Below are 22,399 nucleotides of genomic sequence, written 5' to 3'. Positions count from 1 at the left end.
TCGGCCGGGGAGCTGCAGGGGGCAGCAGAGGAAGGGGCCGGCCCGCCCGCGCTCAGTCTCCCGCCCCCAGGCGCGTGGGACTGGAGAAGGGACCAGCCGCGGAAATCCCCGCCTGCACGACGTAGGACAGGAGGGAGGAGCTAGCTCAGCCCGGGCACTGCCCCGCGGCTGTTTCACTGCTTCTGCTCCCGCCGCTCGCCGAGGGACAGAGCCTGCGCCTCCCGCCGAGTCCCCGAGGCTGCCCGAGCAGCGCCCCGCGCCGCGATGGAGCCGAGAAGGTGAGTGCGAGGGGGCAGGGCACTCAGAGATTCGCCCTTGGTTCACACGCCTGGTCTCCGTCCTGCCCCGACCACCTCCCCGCGCCCCCCAGGTGCCTGCTGGCGCTGGGTAACTGCGGGGGCTCCAAGTCGGAGCACCCCCGCCCCCAACCATCGCACTAGAGAACTGTGTCGCTCTGCTCCGAGCACGCCCAAAAGACAAACATTCAACAGGACTGTCAGCCCAGCGGCAGCCGGCCAAGTCAGCTCATTTCCTTGGCAATGGACAATCACTGACCCTGCTCCTACCCCCCGGGAGCCAAGCGGCAAACGGGGAGGTGGGGGTGTCAATCAGTGCTATGCTGAGGGGGAGCATGGGCCTGATTTTTCTTGCTGCAATCGGAGCATCTACATTTGCTCTCCTTTCAGATGTTAGACATTGGGGGGTTGGCATCAAAAACTGGGTGGCGCTCTCTGGATCCAGGTGAGGTCTTCGGTGCTTGTGCTGCAGGAAGGGTTTTAGTGCACTAGAAACAGCTAAACTTGCTCTCAACTTTGTCAGTACCATTGGTGGGTGGGGAGGGGGCCTGGCTACAAAAATGACCAGGCTCCAGGAAGGTCCAGCTTTTCCTGCCAACTCTTCCCACTGACTGGTGTGTGTTCCATTCTATGCATCCGATGAAGTGGGCTATAGCCCACAAAAACTTATGCTCAAACAAATGTTAGTTTCTAAGGTGCCACAAGTACTGCTGTTCTTTTTGCTGATACAGACTAACACTGCTGCTACTGATACCTGTAGGTTGATTCATTCCCACCCCCAATCCATTTGGTGTGTGTGTTGTGGCTGTCAGGGTAAGGCTGAGGCTGCTCATAATTTAATCTTCTTTTATCGAGAGAGGGCACTAGGGGCAAACCAGGGGCCTGCTCCTGCTCCCAAGAAGTCAGTAGTTTCTGCTGCTTGTGTTACAGGGGGAAGGAATATGCAACCTCAGCTAAATCTCCACTTGATACTGACTGGAATTCATAGCGAGAAAGGCAGAAAATGCTATTGGGATTGTTATGGCAGGGGAAGGCTACTTTGCTGTTGAATATTTACACTTATTAAGTTTGCAGATGATACCAAACTGGGAAGGATTGCAACTGCTTTGGAGGACAGGGTCAAAATTCAAAATGATCTGGACAAATTGGAGAAATGGTCTGATGTAAACCGGATGAAGTTCAATAAAGACAAATGCAAAGTGCTCCACTTAGGAAGGAATAATCAGTTTCACACATACAGAATGGGAAGAGACTGTCTAGGAAGGAGTATGGCAGAAAGAGATCTAGGGGTCATAGTGGACCACAAGCTAAATATGAGTCAACAGTGTGATACTGTTGCAAAAAAAGCAAACGTGATTCTGGGATGCATTAACAGGTGTGTTGTAAACAAGACACGAGAAGTCATTCTTCCGCTCTACTCTGCGCTGGTTAGGCCTCAACTGGAGTATTGTGTCCAGTTCTGGGCACCGCATTTCAAGAAAGATGTGGAGAAATTGGAGAGGGTCCAGAGAAGAGCAACAAGAATGATTAAAGGTCTTGAGAACATGACCTATGAAGGAAGGCTGAAAGAATTGGGTTTATTTAGTTTGGAAAAGAGAAGACTGAGAGGGGACATGATAGCAGTTTTCAGGTATCTAAAAGGGTGTCATCAGGAGGAGGGAGAAAACTTGTTCACCTTAGCCTCTAATGATAGAACAAGAAGCAATGGGCTTAAACTGCAGCAAGGGAGATTTAGGTTGGACATTAGGAAAAAGTTCCTAACTGTCAGGGTAGTTAAACACTGGAATAAATTGCCTAGGGAGGTTGTGGAATCTCCATCTCTGGAGATATTTAAGAGTAGGTTAGATAAATGTCTATCAGGGATGGTCTAGACAGTATTTGGTCCTGCCATGAGGGCAGGGGACTGGACTCGATGACCTCTCGAGGTCCCTTCCAGTCCTAGAGGCTATGAATCTATGAATAGTAGTGGTACTTTTTTACTGAACTACAAACACAAGGGGCAAGTTTTACAGCCCCGACCCCCACACACATCAGAGTAAATCTGAAAACTGGCCTTTGTGGTTCTAAGTAGCTTAATATAAAGGTGCTTTCTTTATCCTCAGATTAAGAATTAGCACTTAGATCCTGCACTACCAGAGCCAAATTCTGCCCAAAGTCTGCAGAGACTTCAACACGCACTGAATTAGATGTACAACTTTTTCCCCCTATAACTCTAAGACTCACTCAGACTCTAGCAGGAGCATAGGGTTTACCTCAAACTCCTAATTTGTATGAATAGTACAAGTGCCTTGTCTCACTAGGATTTTACCTTATGATAGTTCTTAATACAGGTGGTCTGAAAAATTCAGACAAAACCTTTTTGGTTGACATTTGCCGATTCATTGAAATCAAAACATTCTGCAGAGATGGTTTGATTTTGACAAAGTTCCTCCAGAAACCAGGCAGGGTTCTTCTAATGGAACCAACCTGGTTTCCTGGCTCCTCAGCAGCCCACCTGGCAAGCTGCTGGAGACCTCAGACCCTGAGACAGCACACGAGGTAGACTGCCCCAGAGCTGGGGCTCCATCCCTTTGCATGGAGAATTTGAAATTTTTGGTTTTCATTCTGAATCGGAACAAAATCCATTTTGGAAATAGCAAAATCCTCCACAAAACATTTCTCTGCCTAGCTCTCATTACCATGTGATAGAGGTACACATCCCTTTTCCTAGGGAAGACAAGCCCTTGTGTAAATGCTTCATCTGAGTACTCGCAGCGCAGCCTAAAACTAAACTTTCTTGCTTCATTTACAAGTTGATTAATCCCCAAGGCCAATTGCTTATCTTGGTCCTTTCAATGGGGGATATTCCCCAACAACACATTTTTACCATACACTACAGCAAAGAAGATGGACTACATTTGTTTGTTATGCCTCCAATGAGATGTGGCGTCAGTGTGTCATACTGAACAAGTAGGACTTCTCTTTATCATTCCCACCTGAGTCCCATCCTCTCCCCTTGAGTACAGTAGGAGTTGTGGGAGCTCAGGATTAAGGATACAAAGACAATTAAAGTCAGTAAAATTACTCACACTGTGGGTTTTGTGATCAACCCCAAGACTGGGCTCTGCATGACTGATTCTGTGCTGAAAAACCACAGCAGTGCACTCAACTGTTTCACGTAGGTGGTTACTGATGTTTGTTTGTGAGGTACTGTAAGAATCTCTTTAAAAAGAGAAGTAGAGAAAATGTCACTGCAGACAGTCTTCCTTTTGGTTAAAGTGTGAACAATAGAAAGATCTAAACAAACACATGTTTTATATAATCTGGAAAACTATAGTTATGGAAAAATGCCATGAAACAGATAAAGATTTAGGGCAACTGAATTCTGCATAACTCAGCTAAGAGAAGTATAACATTGATGAGGCACAAAGAGCTGTTCTTGATACAGTTTAGGACATAGTCAAGGTTTATATTTGATTTAAATGTGAAACAAAACAGCCAGTTGTTGCACCATGAACATAATCATATTTTTTGATGTGCTCAGAAAAGCAAAAACACACCAAAAATATATTGCAATTCTCAACTGCATCAAATCAGTTGTCATGAGAAGAAGGTAAATTGTACATGTAAATATGCAGATGAGAGTGGGAATTATAATCTCACTGGGCCACTGTGAGAATGAGGAAGTGAAACTTTCTCCTGTCTCACCGAAAGTTTAAAAATAGGGGTGGGGGGGGGATAAATGGAGAAAAACAAACCATTTAAAAAGAGACTAAGGGACTGATCCAGTTTCCATTTAAGTCAGTGGATATCATTCACTCTAGCTGGTGCAGGAATTAATCCCAAACAGGCACAACACAGAGGAATTCCTCTGGTTTCAAGGAAAGAAGGAATCCTCTCACCTACTCAGGTTGGTGCTCAGTAACCGAGCTGCTCTGCAAGCACTGTGGACTGCAGCAGCATTAACATCCACTTAGGAGGGAGGATGGTCAGCCCCCGGGATCTGTCTTATCTAAACTCTGGACTGAAATATTAAGATCCTAATCCAATAACAGCTTTATATTGACACCAGTTATGCATTTTGGCTACATAGTGTCCCTAGGCTCTGTTTGTCAAAGGGTGATGATAGACAGCAGGAGAGAGATCACTTGATGATTACCTGTTAGGTTCACTCCCTCTGGGACACCTGGCATTGGCCACTGTTGGAAGACAGGATACTGGGCTGAATAGACTTTTGGTCTGACCCAGTATGGCCATTCTTATATTCTACAAACATAGCTTTAAAAAAAATATTGGAACTTTCTAAAACATTCATAAAATAGTTTTTTCCTGTAACATATGACATATACAAAATACTTATTTGAGGTGACTGGAATGATCTGCATAACCCACTTGTGGCTTTGCCACTTGGGAATGATGCAGCCATCCCACAGTCATGCCAGCGAGGCCTTTATACCACTCAACAGCGTGATGCATTCCCTATATACATTTTTATCTATGTATATATTCCCATACACCCAAGAAGGTGATCTGCATAGTCAGCTATTTTTTCAGTAGTCACATCGTGTTTCATTGACATGCCACAGACGGATCCAGTCAACTGTTAATCAGAAAGATAGATAGCATTGGTTTCAAGTCCAGTATAGTGTATTATCTTTCAATGTATTGCCTTTTCCCACTGAGTGATAATTTTAAAGTGACATTTTGTAGCTGTCAAAAATATGGGTACTTATTCTGAGTGTCTCTTGTAGATACTACTACCCATATGTTGTTGCTAAGCTATGCTACTACTATTGTATTTAAAACTGTGAACAGCACGTATGCACTTATGATTGCATTATCATCACTGAGCTTTTATCTTTGGTTTTTTTAGCTCTGGACTTTGGTTACTGTTTCTTTGTGCTCTGGGATGCGGTAAGTTAAGAGAAAGTTATTTTCATTATAATCACTTTTAATACAAGCATTTGTTTGAATATGTAGAGTATGTATGTGCACAACATAAATCAGAAATCTAAACAGTACTTTTGAACAGGAATCATGAAAATTCTTTAATGTGAGACTTTCTGTAATTTGCCTAAAGAATGTCAAATGTCCTTGTGATTTTATTAAGGACACTGGGACTACCTGGGTACCTTTTTTCGGACTGAATAATACCTTACTGCCAGAGTACTCCCACTGAAGTCAATGAGAATATTCATGAAATACAGTGCTATGCAGAATGAGTTGTCAGAATCTAGCTCTGAGTGAGTTAACGTGATAAAGGAGCTAGACAGTGCTGTGTGCAAATGCACTAGCCTTAACCTCTGGAGAGAGAGATTAACATTTGCAGCACAGTTTTGAAAGCCCTTCCTGCACAGAACCTTGTGATCATGGCATAATCAACACATTTACCAAGAGGAGGCTTCTCAAATAGAACATTAAGACTTGTACAAATCGAGACTGAGATGCCCTGACAAAGCAAATACCAGGAATATAACTAGCACCATACATTACTGGTAAGCCCCAAACATTTCTCACACTCTTGATTACTAAAAACTCCCTAATTTACCCCCAAATAAAGTGTGGGTACAGGGAGAGAGAGACTATCTAATGAGATCTAAAATATTTTTGTTGTTTCATAGATGAATTAAGAGTTGCCCCATTCTTCTTAGACACAGAATCATCTACTGGTGGCTGAGTCACATTTAGTGTTTGTTAAGTCCGTACATGCCTAGTCACGGCGCACTCTACCTTGGCATGGAGAAGGGTGTTTGTTGAGAATGTGATCCTACCACATCAGCAGTAAATGTATTGCAGGATACCATGACCTTTCCATTTAGGGCCACAATTTGCCACTCTTATTCATAGCAAGTAGTACCTTTGTTCACAGGACTGAGGCCTCTTAGGGTACCTCTACACTGGAATTAAATCTCCACAGCATGACTGCAGATGGCCCGAATCAAACTGACTTGAGCTCCTGGGCTCAGCCTGCAAGACTGAAAATTGCTGTGTAGACATTTGGGCTTGGGCTTGGACCCTGCCTCCCCTCCCCCTCCCCCCCGCTCCCATCGTGGGGTCCCACAGCTTGGGCTCCAGCTCGAGCCCAAATGTCTACACAGCAGCTTTGCAGCCCCACACTCAGAGCCCTGCATGTCTGAGTCAACTGACCCAGGCCACCCGGGGGTGTTTGTTTAATGTGTAGACATACCCTTAGGCTATGTCTGCGCTGCAGCTGGGAGGTGTGATTCCCAGCATGGGTAGACAGACTCACGATAGCTCTGCTTGAGCTTGTGTACTAAAAATAGCAGTGTGGCATAGATGTCGCGGCACTGACAGCAGCTCGGGCTAGCTACGCTAATCCAAGCCTGCCCAACCTTCTGGGTCAGAGCCTGGGGTGGCTAGCCGAAGCCATTGCCAGTGCCACAACATCCACGCTGCTAGTTTTAGCATGCTAGCTCAAGCAAAGCTAGTGCAAGTCTATCTCCTCAGGCACCTTCTAGCTGCAATGCAGGCATGCTCTTATACGTTTAATGTGTTGCCAAAACTTGAGATTTTATCATGATTCTTACAATATTTGGTGTCCTCCCTCCAAGCCCCAGGTCCTAAAGCAAAGCATACGGAAGTCAATGGAAAGGCTCCCATTGACTTCAGTTGGCTTTGGCTCAGACTCTTTGTGTCCTGTCATTTTGTGAGACTCTAGCGTTTATTTGAAGAGGGGATTAAAGTAGGTTTCTAGCCCCATAATTGTGGAGAAAAACTTGAAGTAACATAAATGTGTTGAGAAACTAGAAGCCAAAGGAATAGAATCCAATGTTTTAAAAAAAAAAATCTTGTGATTTTTTAAATTAATCCCATGATATTGTGAGGCCTGACTCATGTTTTTTGTATGCTTGGGATTGGCATAACTGCATTACGCACATTACTAGTTGCATTGCACTTTCGTGTACATAAAGTTGAACGTGTGCGTAAGTAGTCACAGACACAGAGCCTAAAACATGATTCCTAGGCTTCCCTGTTAACAGTGATGATGCAGATGCACAAACGAGAAAGTAACTAAGAGGGTTTCATGAGGTCCTAATAAACCCTTTGGAACACAAACACAGTTTGCCAAAATGAAAAGGACTGAATGGTGAAGTAGAATAAATAGCAGCCTTTTTAACCCTTCCACAATTCATTCCCTGGGCTGAGCGCAGCTCCTCTGCTGGCCTTTGGGTACAGGTACCATCTCACACTGATGTCTAGCTACCGTCTCTAGACAACTGAAAGATTATCCAGCCTTCCCTCCAGAGAGGATGACTGTCATGGATATGAGATACCTGAGGGCATGGAAGAAGTGAAAATGTAGGGAAGGGAAACCTGAAGAATCCCTGGGAGAGAGATGATCACAGTTTAAGAAGATTTATTTTATATTAATGGATTGGAATCTTTTAAGTTTCAATCCTGCAAGGGCAATGTGCTGAGTGGGGCTTTGTGTGAGCGCATGGGTCAGTTGCACACACGGCTCCTCCTAGGATCATTGCCTGGCAGTCCAAGAGTTACTTTCATTTGCACTCATCATTAGTACAGTAAAAGTTATTATTGATTTTAATGTAGGTTCAGTGTCTAGAGCCCTTCACTTAAAACTTAACAGCATTTCAGGAAAAACTTCTCCATATAGTGCCATAATCTGTCACCCTTCCTCACATTGTATATTACTTCCTCATGAGTGGCTTTAGGGGAAGGCGACCCAGGTGAGCGCCTGGGGCTCCGGGCTTGAGGTGCAATGGGTTTGGGGTGCTGTAAGGTACTCAAAAGTTTAACAAATGGTGGGGGTGCCAAAGATGCTCCCCACGGAGGGTGCCGTTTGATCTAGGACTGACCGTGGGTCTAGTCCCATTGATTTAAACAGGTCCACCCATGTACACAGGTTCCAGTCAGCCTTCCTGAGTGTCTGAATTTTGCCGATGGAAAATATCTTCTCAAAACCAATATTTTATTTCTTTGTGTTTTAAGGAGTTGCAATTCTTTACTTCAATTTTGCTATTTGTTGTCTGTTTAACATGGGGACCATATAATGTTTAGAGATTCCAAGGCCAGAAAGGACCATTGTAATCATCTTGTCTGATCACCTGTATAACACAGGCCATAGACCTTCCCCAAAAGAGTTCCTAACGCACATCTTTTAGAAAAAAACATCCAATCTTGATTTAAAGATTGTGGGAGATGGAAAACCCATCACAACCCTTGGTAAATTGTTACAAATGGATACATAATGCTACATGTGATCTTTAAGGATCAGTAATAGCAGTGCAAGCAAGGAGTAACTCAACTAGAGTCACAGTTACTTTGTTTCTATTGTAGGTACTTGTATGCCTCTCACCTCTTTACTTGAACACCTCACAATCTTTAATATATTTGTTCTCACAACACCCTGGTGAGGTGGGGAAGTGCTATTGTCTCCATTTTAATCCCCACTTTACAGATGGAGAATTGAGAAGCAGAGAGATTAAGTGGCTTGCTCAAGGTCACACACAAAGTTGGTGGCAGAGAAGAGAACTTTGAACCTGTGTCCTTATCACTGGATCATACTTTCTCCCTTCTTTGGTGGTAATGAGATCAGAACTTGGCCCTAAACAATTATTTTTCTTTACAAACAAGTGAATATTGATATTCTTGTTTTGAAAATATAAGTACTCCTTTTCAAACCAGCTGCTAAATAGGATTGTGACAAGTATATTAAACTGCTTTTCTTCAGACTGATTTTCTCTTTGTTCCCCTTTTTATCTTTGTAGTTACTACAGAGGAAGATAAGAAAGTTATCAGCACAATAGGCAGCACTGCTGAACTGAGCTGCATTTATCCTCAAGAGAAAAAATTCATTTTAAATAAGCTACGGGTCTTTTGGCAAATAGCAGATGGTTCAAAACCATGTTCAGTGGTACACACCTTTAATTCTGGTCATGAGAACCAAAGCGAGCAGTGTGCAGACTTCAGAAACAGGACTCGATTATTTCAGGATAAGCTTGAAAATGGCATTTTTTCTCTGCTGCTGCTAAACGTCAGCCTGAGAGATGAACACACGTACCGGTGCATAGTACAGAAGAAGGACGTAGTTTTTAGGGTTATTCACAATGCAGATGTGACCCTCAAGGTAGCAGGTAAGCCCTTCTATTCCATATAAAACCAATACTAAACAGCAGTTTGCCACCCTAGATCTCTCTGGATGCTGCAGAAGGGGCATTTGTCACACAACAGGCTAAGGGAGGAGGATTTCCCCATGCCCCAAATGGTGGTGGTGCCACCACACTAATTTGCTTCCCTTAGACAATCCAAGCTTTTAACTCAGTCAAGGACAATATCACAATAAAGAATTCAAAACCATCTAGTTCTCCAACTTTTGAAGCACAAACTGTTTGGCTTACCCTTCCCTCAGCTGTTCAGGGAGGGACAGGGGCAAGAGGTGAGGGAACACTTATGTTTACTAAGAGGGTAATTAAACAAGGCAGTTTCAGGCAGGACTGTACCCAAATTCTGACCCAGACAGATACTTGGCCAAATCCCAGTGATAGTTTTGCTATTTGTCTTCAGATGCCTATTTTCTTTAATGACCTTCCAAAGCCCAGTGATACCTGTGGCGTAGCTGGCTCTGCTGCTTCCCCTGCCCCTCTCCCGAGAGCCAGATGTGATATGAACCCAACTCAGGTTGGGAGTAGAGAGTAAAAGTAATTTTTTTTTTTTCAGACTCAGGTGCCAAAGTGTATTTTGGAAAACAAGCTTTAATTAGGACAAAGGGTGAGAGAAATCCCAACGTGCGCATAATGGAACCACAAGTAATGTTCCATTTGCAGTGCAGTGTTATCAATATATTTTGTAATGGCAATAGGTTAGTAACCAAATGCAATAGAAAGAGTAATATATATTGTGCCATGTTTTGGGAGGCTGATTTACAGTTGGTGTTGATTCTCATTACAAACATTCAGCTGTAATGATCCACTTTAATATATTTATATTTCATTATTCAGTAACTAAATAGCTATTTGGCTTCACCCATAATGTGACAGACCCAAGCCAGTAGGGTACAGGAGTTTGGTGGAGGGCAAATATACTGGTCACTGGGTGAGTAGTTTTCTGTTCCCTGAGTGACTAGAGCAGGGGCTGCACTAGAGTAGTCAGGAACTTGCTGGAACCAATTAAGGCAGACAGGCTGATTAGAACACCTGCAGCCAATCAAAGCAGGCTAATCAGGGCACCTGGGTTTTAAAAGGAGCTCACTCCAGTCAGGCAGAGAGGAGCCAGAGGAGAAGAAGTGCGTGAGAGGAGTTGGGAGCAAGAGGCACAAGGAACTGAGAGTGAAGGTGTGCTGCTGGAGGACTAAGGAAGGTCCTGTGGTGAGGATAAAGAAGGTGTTTGGAGGAGGCCTTGGGGAAGTAGCCCAGGGAGGTGTAGCTGTCACACAGCTGTTACAAGAGGCACTGTAGACAGCTGCAAATCCATAGGGCCCTGGGCTGGAACCCAGAGTAGAAGGTGGGCCTGGGTTCCCCCCCAAACCTCCCAACTCCTGATCAGACACAGGAGGAGTTGATCCAGACTGTGTAGGGGAGATCACTGAGGTGAGCAAATCTGCCAGTAAGCGCAGGACCCACCAAGGTAGAGGAGGAACTTTGTCACCCATATAACAATTCCAGCTAGTCAGATTAGTTCAGCATCAGCAACACTCTTAAACATGTTAACGTTATGGATGTGCTTATGTGCCTGGCTGAACCAAGGACTATTTAGGACAGGGACTAACTTTTGTCCCATTTGTATAGTGCTAGCACAACAGGGTCCAGTTCTGTGAATGGGGATCTTAAACGCTATATAATACAAATAATAAAAGTGATGATTAGATATTTGGTACACTCTTAATTTTTGGCTCTCTTCCAGCAGATATTCTGGTCCCCATTCCCCCTCACCCCCAATTTCTTTTTGCTTGGAAGGATGAAGTGATCTATTTTATTTTCACCAGTATAGGTTTCATAATCTCTGAGCTACTCTGCCTTATTGCATTTATTCACACCATCCCCATCCTAATAAAATCCAAGACAGTGACTCTGAAGCTGCGGATAGCAATTCTAACTCTGCTTAACTGACTCTTCATTTCTGACTGTCATAAACAATTCAGCTTGGAGCAAATGTTACTGTGCAATTCCCACAGCCAGAGATGTGAGGAAGGCATTCGCCTCACTTTGGCCAGAATCTGATCTTAAAAAAGAAAAAAAGTTAGTCCCTCATCTTCCCATCTGATGATCACGAGCCAATGCCTACATCTGGGCAACACCCTATTGGAGGTGTTGGGGTGAATCTGACTGTAGGATCACAGCCTTAGGCAGTAAACTGAAAATAAGAGTAGATCCTCTTTTGGGCTTCCTGCCACTCTCAGAATTAAAGCCCTGTCCCTTGTGAAAAGCATCCATGTCCTCTGGAAGTTTATTTATCCAGATGGAAAATTATTTAATGAAAACAATATTTTGTAAGCAAGCTGGGAATTTATGTTGTAAGGAGTTGTTTGTGGTGTAAAGCAGTACTTCATTTGTTAATTTGATCTGCCTTCATATACCACTCTTTGTTGCTTTGTGATATTTTGGAAGACTGACAGAGACAAAGTCGGTTAGTCCCAAATAGCTTTAAAATAGTACTGTGTGCAAAGGAAGGCCTGGATTGTGCCTCTTAGATCCATGCATGGATTGCATTCCTCCATGTGGAAATAGGGAGATCAGCCAATTCCTTACAACCATACACCCACTTCTGTCACCTGCAGAAGTCTCTGTGTGTGATCCAGGGTTTCTTATTTGTGTATTGCAGGGATCAGCAGCTTTTCAGAAGTGGTGTGCCGAGTCTTCATTTATTCACTCTAATTTAAGGTTTCACATGCCAGTAATACATGTTAACATTTTTAGAAGGTCTTTTTCTATAAGTCTATATTATATAACTAAACTATTGTATGTAAAGTAAACAAGGTTTTCAAAATCTTTAAGAAGCGTCATTTAAAATTAAATTAAAATGCTGATCTTATGCCGCGAGCCTTCTCAGCTCACCGTCAGCCTGGGGTTCTGTTCTCCTAGGCTGGCAGCAGGCTGAGCAGGGCCTGCGGCTGGGACCCCAGACCTAGTGGGGGGGCTTCAGGGGTCAGGGCAGAGGACTGGGGTGGGGGGGGATACAGGGATCAGGACAGAGGGCTGGGGGGTTTAGGGCAGAGGGGGTTCAAGGGTCAGGGCAGAAGGCTGAGTGTGTGGGGGGGTGTCAGGGCAGAGGGATGGGGCTGTGGAGGTGCAGGGCAGAAGGCTGGGTGTGTGTGGGGGGGTTCAAGGGAGCAGGGCAGAGGGCTGGGACAGTGGGGATGCAGGGCAGAGGGCTGGGGGGTGTGGGGGGTGCAGGGCAAAAGGCTGAGAGTGGGGTGTAAGGGCTGGAGGTATGGGGGGTGCAGGGTAGAAGGCTGAGTGTGTGGGGGGGGGGTTAGGGCAGAGGACTGGGATGCTTGGCTTGTAAGGGTGCTCCCAGCGCCCTGCCCTAAGCAGCTTACGGCAGAGGGCTGGAAGGGATATGGCCTGTTCCACCCCCTTCCCCAAGGCCTCGTCCCTACCTCTCTCTGTCTCTTCTACAGAGCTGTGTACACGCTGCCACTCTTCCCCCTCCCCCTTGCTAGGGCCATCAGCTGATTGGCGCAGGGAAGAAGAGGGAGCGGGGCAGGAAAGCACCATGGCGGAGTAAGAAGCAGGGGAGGGGGGAAGCTTGGCTGCCGCAGGACTAAGCTTGTGTGCCGTAGGTTGCCGACCCCTGGCGTAATGGAAACATGTTGCCAGGGAAAGAAGCTGCTAAAGCCAGTGCAGAGGACATAGGATCTCCATGTGGATGGCCCTAGCCTTATGCAGTTCTGCCAGGCTTGGAGGCAGGGCTTCCTCTGTGCAACTGTATGTATCCCCATCTACCCTGATGAGCATTATGGGGGATCTCTACAAGGAGAATAGTTGGGAGAGCTCTACTCTCCGATACGTCTCCTCCAACCTCTTCCATGGTGGGGCCTTGCCTGAGTTAGTTCAGAACCTTCTTGCAAAATGCTACTGAAGTGAGTTTAAGACCCTTTTCCCTTTGGTTTGGCCTTCTGCCTCCTTCAGTAAATCACTGAAGTAACTGGCCTAATGTCCATGCAGGCTGTTATTTAAGTCTGAGCTATGAGTTTATAAACCCTAGAACCTGTACTCTATAATCTGAGTCATTCCTTAATCTTTTGAAAAGATTATAAAATGCTAATGATTTTTTCCTTTTCCAGCCAATAACAGCCTGCCAGTACTAAGTGAACCTACAGGAAACCGCCCAAATATTGGAGAAAAAGTGACATTAAGTTGCAACTATAGCCAAGGATACCCACAGCCAAACATTTACTGGATAAATAGAACAGACAACAGCTCCCTCCATCCATCATCATTAAAGATCATCCAAGACAATGATGGTACATACAGTGTTTTCAGCACACTGAAGATTGAACCAAATTCTGATATAAAAGTAGGATGCATCATAGAAAATGAACTACTAAAGCAAAATGTAACTGTCCTCTGTAAGTTGCTTAATATTTGGCAAGTAACAGGTGTGTGTGTGTCTACATGTGTATCTGTGATGAGTAGCAGCCTAATTAACAGCATGATAGTCCAGTGACCTACTGAAATGAGTTTAATTTTTAAAGCCTATATAAATTTAGGCCACAGTGTTTATATTTAAATGTGACTTATTTCAAATGAAGCTAAACACCCGCTTAAGCCTCCTAGATCTGCACACAAATCACTGTTCCTCTGTGTGGAAGTAAGAAGCACCATCCTGATCACAGAAGTTCTCTCCCACTCTCCTGCAACAGTTTTGGAATCACTATGATTCAGGAATGCCCAGAGGATTCAGGGAGTCTGAGGCAAAGCAATTTCAGGGACCCCCTTCCATAAAAAAAGTTGCAATACTATATTCTCGTTGGGGACCCTCCGGGGCCCAGGGAAAAATTGCCCAACTTTAATTCCTGGAGACTCCAGGCCAGTCTTGGAGGGTTGGCAACCCTATTCTTATGGCACATGTGTACAATTATTCTGCCAAAGATTTTAGCCCACGTACAGCAGAATACTTGTTAGAAGCCACACTTTCGTAGAAATCTAGTTGCAGTAGGTTTTTGGAGTAGGAAACAAAATTTTAAAATGGCTGTAGGGGATTTTCTCCACTAGAGGAACAATGTCATGATGGCAGCTGAGTCAAATCCTGTACTTGGTCCAGGGAGGCAGCAACAGTTTTAAAGTAATATCATTGTGTATCTGTGGGTTGATAATATATAAGTAAATATACAGGCACAACAATATGTACTCCCTAATGCTGTCACTTGTATAGTGTGGTGACCTGCAGGATGAACTGCAGGGTCTCATGGCAATTGCCCAAACATGGCTGCCATTTTGGGTTGTCTCCTTAGGGAATCCTCATGGTCATTGGTGAGGCTTTTGGACCAGATAGCCCTGGTTGTAACTCCATGGATAGCTTTAGGCCAATTCCCCCAATTCCCTGGAATCGGGCCCCATGCCTAAGAGGGCCCTGCACCAGGGTCCTGTGCCTTAGGCACCTTTTTAATTTTTTTTACTCACCTGGCAGCAGTCCGCTCCAGGGTCTTCGGTGGTATTTCAGCTGCAGGGGGTCCATTCCGGGGCGTCCTTAGGTGCTGCCAAAGTGCGGCCAAAGCCCCGGACCACCACCAGGTATTCGAATCGGGCTCTGCAGTTAATAAAGCCAGCCCTGGTTACAACTTACACCAGCTAAGGATCTGGCCCTCATTCTTGTTTGAAAACAAGTCTAATTTTGAATACACATCACTCAAAAACTAATCTTCGAAAGCTGTTCAGTAGATTCCTCTCTCAGAAGAGCATATCCAAAATGACAGCCAGCTTTGGATTGGGCAGGACTTTGTCAATTGAACACATGTAGTGCTGTCATTTTGAAGAGAAGTTGTGTTACATTTTCCTCCTGTGGAAGGATTTAGTATGCCTAAAAAGTGTGTGTAATGATTAATAATTAAAAACCATGTAGGTAGAACTTTGGCCTTGTTCAGAAAATATTGGTGGTGGTGGGATGAGTTATTTGTATAAGAGGGCTACAGAAGTCTATAGACTTGTGTGAATCTCATGTCTATAAAATGCAGTTGAACACTCATCTGGAATTACGTTTGAGAGCATAGATCTCCTTTTCTCTATTCCTCTTCAGTCTCGAAAGACGTCACAAACCCTAACCCAACCAGCAGCGATCATTTATATCTAAATGAACCAGGAGCTCAGGCTGGAAGTGTCCTTGCCATTGCCATTGTGTTAGCTGGTCTAGCTGTTTTAACCTGCTGGCTGTGGAAAAGGAAATCCCCTCACCGGAAATCATATGCAGGTAATTAAACCATTTATGCTTGTTGGTCAGAGAGAGAGAGAGATATAATACACATATTAGTTCTCATTTTTTCCAAAATATTTCATATTCTATAATTTGTCATAGGTAGTTGTGAATTCCCTACATTATAACTGAAACTAGAGCATGTGATAAGTGCTGAATTGACAACAGTGGGGGCCATACTCCTAATTAGCCACAAAACTAGTAGCAGTGTAAACTTTTTCATGGTGTTATCCCAATGTACCTCACACCTGAAGAACCATTCCTTTGAATACAATTCATAGTTCGGGCTCCACATCTATTCAGTCTTTGGCTTCTCTGCCGAGACTATCCACAAAAGGAGTGTAATGATAAGGAGGGGTTTGTGCAATATGGACAGTTTTCCATTAAGAACTGGACTGAGATAATACACACAGTTCATATAGACCAAACCAAAACCGGATGATAGGTGATAATCCCAAGTGATTATCACCTGTCTTGAGAAGATTAGAATCAATGATTTACAGAATCATAGAAATTTAGGGCTGGAAGGGACCTTGAGAAGTCACCAAGTCTAGCCCCTGGATGAAAGGCTCCAGATCCTATTACAAATTCCCTGCTCTACCAGTTTTCTACAATTTCCCAAGTGAGAAACAATTCCATGTAACAAACGATCAAACAAATCCCCATTTACAAATGTGATTGCTTGCATTTCTGCAGCTGCTCACACAGAAATATAGATAAAACAGAAGAGAGCGCCAATAGATGTCTCAAGAACAAAACTGAAGATACACTAGAGCTGAGGGGATGGGGTAGGGGGAACTTCTGTCTCATGTGAAAATTTGAGATTTTGGGGAAAAGTTCCATTCCGCATCAGAATGAAACAGACACCTGATGAATATTTTTGCAAAAAAAGACAGAGAATCATCCCAGAATAACCAATATCCTAGTGGTTAAGGCACTCACCTGGGATGTGGGAGCCCTGGGCTGGGGTTTGAACCTGGGGTCTCCCACCTCCTAAATGAATGCCCTAATCACTGGACTATTGGCTGTTCGGAGATGGGTCTCTCTGATCCTTCCTCCCCACCCCCTCAAAACATATTCCAACCTGAACCTGAGAAACTCTCCAGACTAACGTTTTGTCCAAACCGACCCTTTCCCATGGAAAGTGTCAGTTTTAACAAAGCAGCATTTTCCAGGAGGAGAAAAAAAAAAATTTCATCAGAAAATTCCCAGCCAGCTCCAATATTTACCCATGTATGTGCGCTCTCATTGTGGGGCAAATTGCAGAGATGCCAGGGAGAGCATGTAAGATGGGGGGAACACAAAGAGCTTTCCCTCTTTGTCCCCATGCAGGGGCTAGTCACATTCAAGGGTTGCTACTGGCTAGCAGCACGAGGTACTCCCAAAGGGGTGGTGAGAAAGCAGGAACCTGCCCCCTTCTGCATCAGCTGTGCTCACTTGGGGCTTTGCGCTTCCCTGAGGCACAATACCTCTCCAAAGTGCCATAGGGTGATGCAAAGCCACTCCAACCCAATGCAGGGCTGTGGATTTAAAGCCATAGTCTCAGCATCCAAACTCCATTAGGTAATATCAAGGTAACTAAGTTATGCAGTATAGTTGTAACCATGTCAGACTCAGGATAACATAATTAAGTGTAAGATGAATTGCTAGACAAGAAAGTCACTTGGCCCAACAAACTTGAGGCTTGTAACTTTTTTCTCATGAAGATTAATGTTGTGTAGATCCAAGTTGGAATTATTCATAAAGGCCTGGAAATTTACAAAACCTTAATTTGTATCTTTAGACTGTTCTAATATTTTCATCTTTATAAAGCTAGAGAGGTGGTGAACAAAGATATTTGCTAACTGTACAATGATTTGCCTGCTTTCCTGTTGCCTCATCCTCTTCCTCCATTTGTGGATTTCATCCACCTGTTGTTTCTTATCATAACTACACTGTAAGCTGTTGGAGGCAGGGACTGTTTTTCTACTGTTTGCATAATGCCTAGCACAATGGAGCTTTGCTTCTTTATTGATGCTCCTTTGGGCTACTGCAAAGAAGAGATAATAATCACCTCACATATTTAAAATGCTGCATTTCTTCTAACAGATGTTCAACAAAATGAAGATGGAGCACAGCACAATAGTAAGTAGTGAAAGATCAGACACACATTTACCATAAGTGTCTTAGGAGCTACATAATGTCAGGGTTCCAGTGCTACAACTCTCTACAAAATATTGGATTTGTTTTTAAACTGCCCAATATTAACTATTTCTGACTTCATACAAATTCAGTATATGCCTCAAAAGTGCTGCTCTCTTCCTTTCTATGTACCATCTCCTAGGGGGACAAATCCTCCCCATGTTCCAATCCAGGTAGTTCCATTTACTTCAGTGGATCTATGCCTGTTTACACCACCTTAGAATTTGGCCCATATCTTTAGAACATGTGTTGTGTACTCTCCTTTCCTTAACAAAGAAATGCAATCTAAACCTACAATCTGTTAACATTTTAATGGCCAAGAGTACAAGATTTAATGTGGCAAGCCAGTTTAGAAGGGCAGTATCCATTCGTAATAAAAGAAAACAAGGCATGATTTAAAAACAAACTCAGATCTAGTGAAAGCAGACAGAGATAGGATTGTCTGGATGACTACTTGATATTATTTATTGTGACAAGTGTTAACCATATCCTGTGCTGCATCTGCAAAATTAGCTATTGTGACCAAGTTCCTCCTCTATCTTGGTGGGTCCTGCGCTTCTTGGCAGATTTGCTCGCCTCAGTGATCTTCCCCACAGTCTGGGTCAACTCCTCCTGTGTCTGATCAGGAGTTGGGAGGTTTAGGGGAACCCAGGCCCGCCCTCTTACTTACCAGGTTCCAGCCAGGGCCCTGTGGATCACAGCTGTCTATAGTACCTCCTGTACAGCTGCATGACAGCTACAACTCCCTGGGCTACTTCCCCATGGCGCTCCTCCAAACACCTTCTTTATCCTCACCACAGGATCTTCCTCCTGATGTCTGATAAGCTTGTCTCCTAAATCTCCAGCAGTACACTCTCTCACTCTCAGCTTCTTGCTCCTCACTCACACCCTTCTCCCTGGCTCTCCCTGCTGACTGAGGTGAGCTCTCTTTTAAACCCAGGTGCCCTGATAGCCTGCCCTGATTGGCTGCAGGTGTTCTAATTAAAGTAGCTATATCCACTGCCTTCTAGAAAGGTCTTAATTGGCTCCAGGTGCCTTGATTAACCTGGAGCAACTGCCATTTGGTTACCATGGTCCTAGGGATTTGTTTAGCCTGGGGCTAACATATCTGTTTCTCAGTACTTTACTGTAGCCATCTGGCCTTGCCCCATCACACTATACAGTGGATCTGTGTGGAATTACTTATAAAAGTCCAGAAAATACACTGCTTTAAAAGCATATAACCAACTCTATAACTAACTGCACTGCACAAATACGACTTAAAATATCAAATGCAAGCAAGCATCCTTCACATCAAAAAAAATGCTGAGCTTTTCGTTTGATATGTAAACTGACTTAATGAACAACTGTTTTACACACTCCGCAGGCCACTCTGGGCTGATTCAACACAGTTGTTCCCATTTTAAAATCAACAGGCAATAAACCATTTCCTGCTTAATGACCTTTTATAAACAATGGCTTTTCTTCTCCAGACAGCAGAAGTCTGTTTACATGGTACAAACAGTTTATTTAACATCTCTTCTTGACTTATATTGAGTGCTTCTTGGCCAGACTCCAGGATCTGGCCCATAAACATGTAGTTAAGTGAAAAACTACTTGTGCCACATTAATATTGGTAGTAGTAAATATCTGTTTTATGGTGGAGCCCCATGGTGCTGGGCACCATATGGACACATTAAAAAAAGACAACCCCTCCCCTGCAGGTTGGGGTTCTCTCAGTTCAGGGTCGGACCCCTAAAGACTAATCGGGTTTGCTTTGGCTGACAACAGAGTGTAGGAGCAAGCCAGGCCCGTTCTCCCTTTCCCCCAGGCACAGCCCAGTACCAGCCATGGAAAGGGGAGGTGGTTCAGGACTCACTGCAGGGATGGGTCCCCTATACTAGACTGATCCTCCTGCATCTACTAGTTTTAGAACCATTTTGTGCTAAGGGAGCAGTGCAAAGCTTCTCTAATGCACCAGAGGATCTGGCCCTACATTATTTTAGCTTTTCAGTCTAGTGGTGCAGGATGCACTTAGCCCCATGTGAAACAACATCCTGGGCAGATTGAAGTGGCCATTCTACTTTTTTAGTATTAAAGCAAAAAATTCTTCTGCTTTAGCAATTTAATTTTCACCTTACGGAAGGTCAGATTATTTATTGGGAAATCCTCACTGATATGAAAATAAGAGGGTCAACTGAGGCTTGGTTATATTGCTACAATACAAGAATTTTTAAAGTCAATGCCTCTTTATTCTAGTGGCAGCTGAAACTAAGCAATGTTAAAATAGGCCTCTGTTTGAGGGAGAGGAGGCATTTCTTGCATTTGCAGGGTGAGATGCACCTGAAGATTAAGGCCTAGACCCTACAACTAGATCTGTACTGGTGGACTCCAGAGCCTGACTGGAGTCCCATTAAAATCATGGTGCTCTCTGCAGGTGCAAGGATCAATCCATGACAATTCAATTGCAGGATCTGGTCTAATGGGCCTTTCCTATCTTTCTCTGTTTATTGATTGTCAGTTAAGCACATTAGTATTTTTTGTCTATAATACTAATTATTATTTTGTCTTTACAGCACACATTTAAATGGGAAATTCTCAGAATTTGGGCATCTGGTGATATACCAAGAGAATGCTGAAGCTATGGATGCTATGTTGAAGCCAAGGACGGCAGCATTATCTGCAACATGAATGACATAGTGTTTCCAGAGCATGGGCCACAACAAATGGCAAAAACCTTCTCTGACAGAGGAGAGAGCAAAATCCACCTGCTTTGGTCTGCCACTTCTAATCAGCCCTTGTGCTGGTTTCAAAACACCTGTATGAGTGAGTGAAAGGTACAGTTGTACCCGGATGCTGAAGCATTGCTTCAGGAATGAAAGACTGCCAACTGTTTTATCAATCTAAGAAGTCCCTGCTAGGAGATAAGCAACTGTGTTTCAGCAGTGCTGACAATTTCTCTCTGCCTTTGAGACTTTTCATAACGATTACTGAACATGAAAAATGGCAGCTAGGCAAGTGAAAACTGCAGGACTCCATAGAGCAAACTTTGTTGCCTGTTTTACTACTTCTCTTTCCTCCATGGATCTTTTTACTGTTTCTGGGCAGCCTCAATGGCAACACAAAAATATCCTGAAGCTTCCGACTTAGACATGCAGAGGTACCGGTGCCTATGCCTGTAGCTGAACAAAACTTTTGAGTATGAACATTAGGAAGCCTTCTTTTATTTCAGTTTAAGTGTGCATTCTACATTTTACAGAGTACTCGATCAAAAAGGGACTGTCCATCAGTTGACAGAGCACAGAAATTACCAGGATTCCTAGGAAGTGCATAGCACTACCTTAGCACTGTCTGTGCTGAATTCAGATCAGCAGTTGCCTGTGTGCATATACTTTAGAGACTGGACAAGAAAACCATAGTGTTATCCTCATTTGGGCATGACAAGCATCAACCGCTCCCTGCTGGGTTCTAGGATACTGGAGATTTGAAATACAATCTTCCTGCACTCTCTTCCCCTCCCCCACCCATAAAAACAGGTGTGTAGCTTATACAGTCACATTTGCCCATGATACCGCAAGAACATCATTAACAGACAGAGTAAATGTGTGGCGAAATCTGGGCCATCCTTAGGATTTATGGGGCCCTATGCAGTATTATTAAACCGATGCCCCTATGCCTGATGGCAGCCCTGGTTCACATGTGTATTTTAGATAAGGGGAGTCTTTTGAAGGATTTATTAAAAAAAAAAAAAAAAAAAAAAGTGTCTGAAGATCCAAGTATTTAAGGCTAAAGATGAATACTCAGATTGTGCATCTAAAAATCTGTGTAGGGATTTTTCAGAGATGTGATTTTATAATCTTCAGCAACACACTAATGAAATATTTTTAAAGCAATTTTTAAACTGTCTTGTTGTGTAGACTAACATGTTCTGAGTAAATATTAGTCATGCACCCTCAGAAACTGACAGTAGATACCTGGGGGTTGGCAAATGCCTGTTAAATGGTTTCATTACCACTTGAATGGCTCTCTAACAGTTTCAATGTTGTGCTAATAGGTCTGGCAGGCTGAAAGGCTTTTTCACTTTTAAGTACTAGACCCCCTCCAGAGGAAGAGTCACCAGGCTGCAGCAGCCAGCTGTGGTGGGAGCTGCAGGAAGGGTCAGATAAGAACAGGGATAGGAAGAGGCAGGAGGGTGGACATGAAGGCCCAGGGTGCCCCAAATTTTCAGGTGCTCTATGCCTTTTATGCTCCATATGCCTAAGAACAGCACTGGGTGAAACAAACAGATGCCATGGCCAGGGGTCCTGTGAGTGAAATATGTAAAAATCAAAGCAACTAATTTTTCCCAACACGTAGGGTTTTGAAGGAGGATTAATTTGTTTGCTTCGGGCACTTTACTCCCTCTATATCCATCACCATTCTGAATTGTATCACCTTTATGCCATCTGAATGAAAGAATCATAACCCTGCTTTTCCAAACTATGCTGGGGATATGGCACCAGGTGGCAAAGGTGGGTTAGTGCCCTGGCTTTTCATCTTCAAATCCTAGTTAAATTTGGTGGCCACATTCCATC

The 22,399-nt window shown here is 43.9% G+C and overlaps 1 protein-coding gene across 1 annotated transcript; it reads left to right on the top strand.

Annotated features, from left to right (window-relative positions):
* Window positions 1–202: 202 nt before the first annotated feature.
* ICOSLG (inducible T cell costimulator ligand) lies at window positions 203–21,585 on the top strand. Its single transcript, XM_032801004.2, has 7 exons — window positions 203–278; window positions 5,149–5,189; window positions 9,026–9,391; window positions 13,540–13,824; window positions 15,492–15,662; window positions 17,754–17,789; window positions 20,402–21,585. Exons 1-7 carry the CDS (start codon window positions 265–267, stop codon window positions 20,410–20,412), a joined length of 924 nt encoding a protein of 307 aa, XP_032656895.1. The 5' UTR covers window positions 203–264; the 3' UTR covers window positions 20,413–21,585.
* The last annotated feature ends 814 nt before the right edge of the window (window positions 21,586–22,399 follow it).

Source organism: Chelonoidis abingdonii, chromosome 1 (assembly GCF_003597395.2).
Source record: "Chelonoidis abingdonii isolate Lonesome George chromosome 1, CheloAbing_2.0, whole genome shotgun sequence".
In the NCBI taxonomy this organism is placed as follows: Eukaryota; Metazoa; Chordata; order Testudines; family Testudinidae; genus Chelonoidis; species Chelonoidis abingdonii.
Note: the sequence above shows the minus strand (reverse complement) of the source record. Positions and strands in the feature narration are given on the sequence as shown.

Coding starts and splice junctions, on each gene's coding strand:
- ICOSLG (XM_032801004.2), top strand. Junction 13,825..15,491: donor GCAAAATGTAACTGTCCTCT/GTAAGTTGCTTA, acceptor ATTCCTCTTCAG/TCTCGAAAGACGTCACAAAC. Junction 15,663..17,753: donor TCACCGGAAATCATATGCAG/GTAATTAAACCA, acceptor TTCTTCTAACAG/ATGTTCAACAAAATGAAGAT.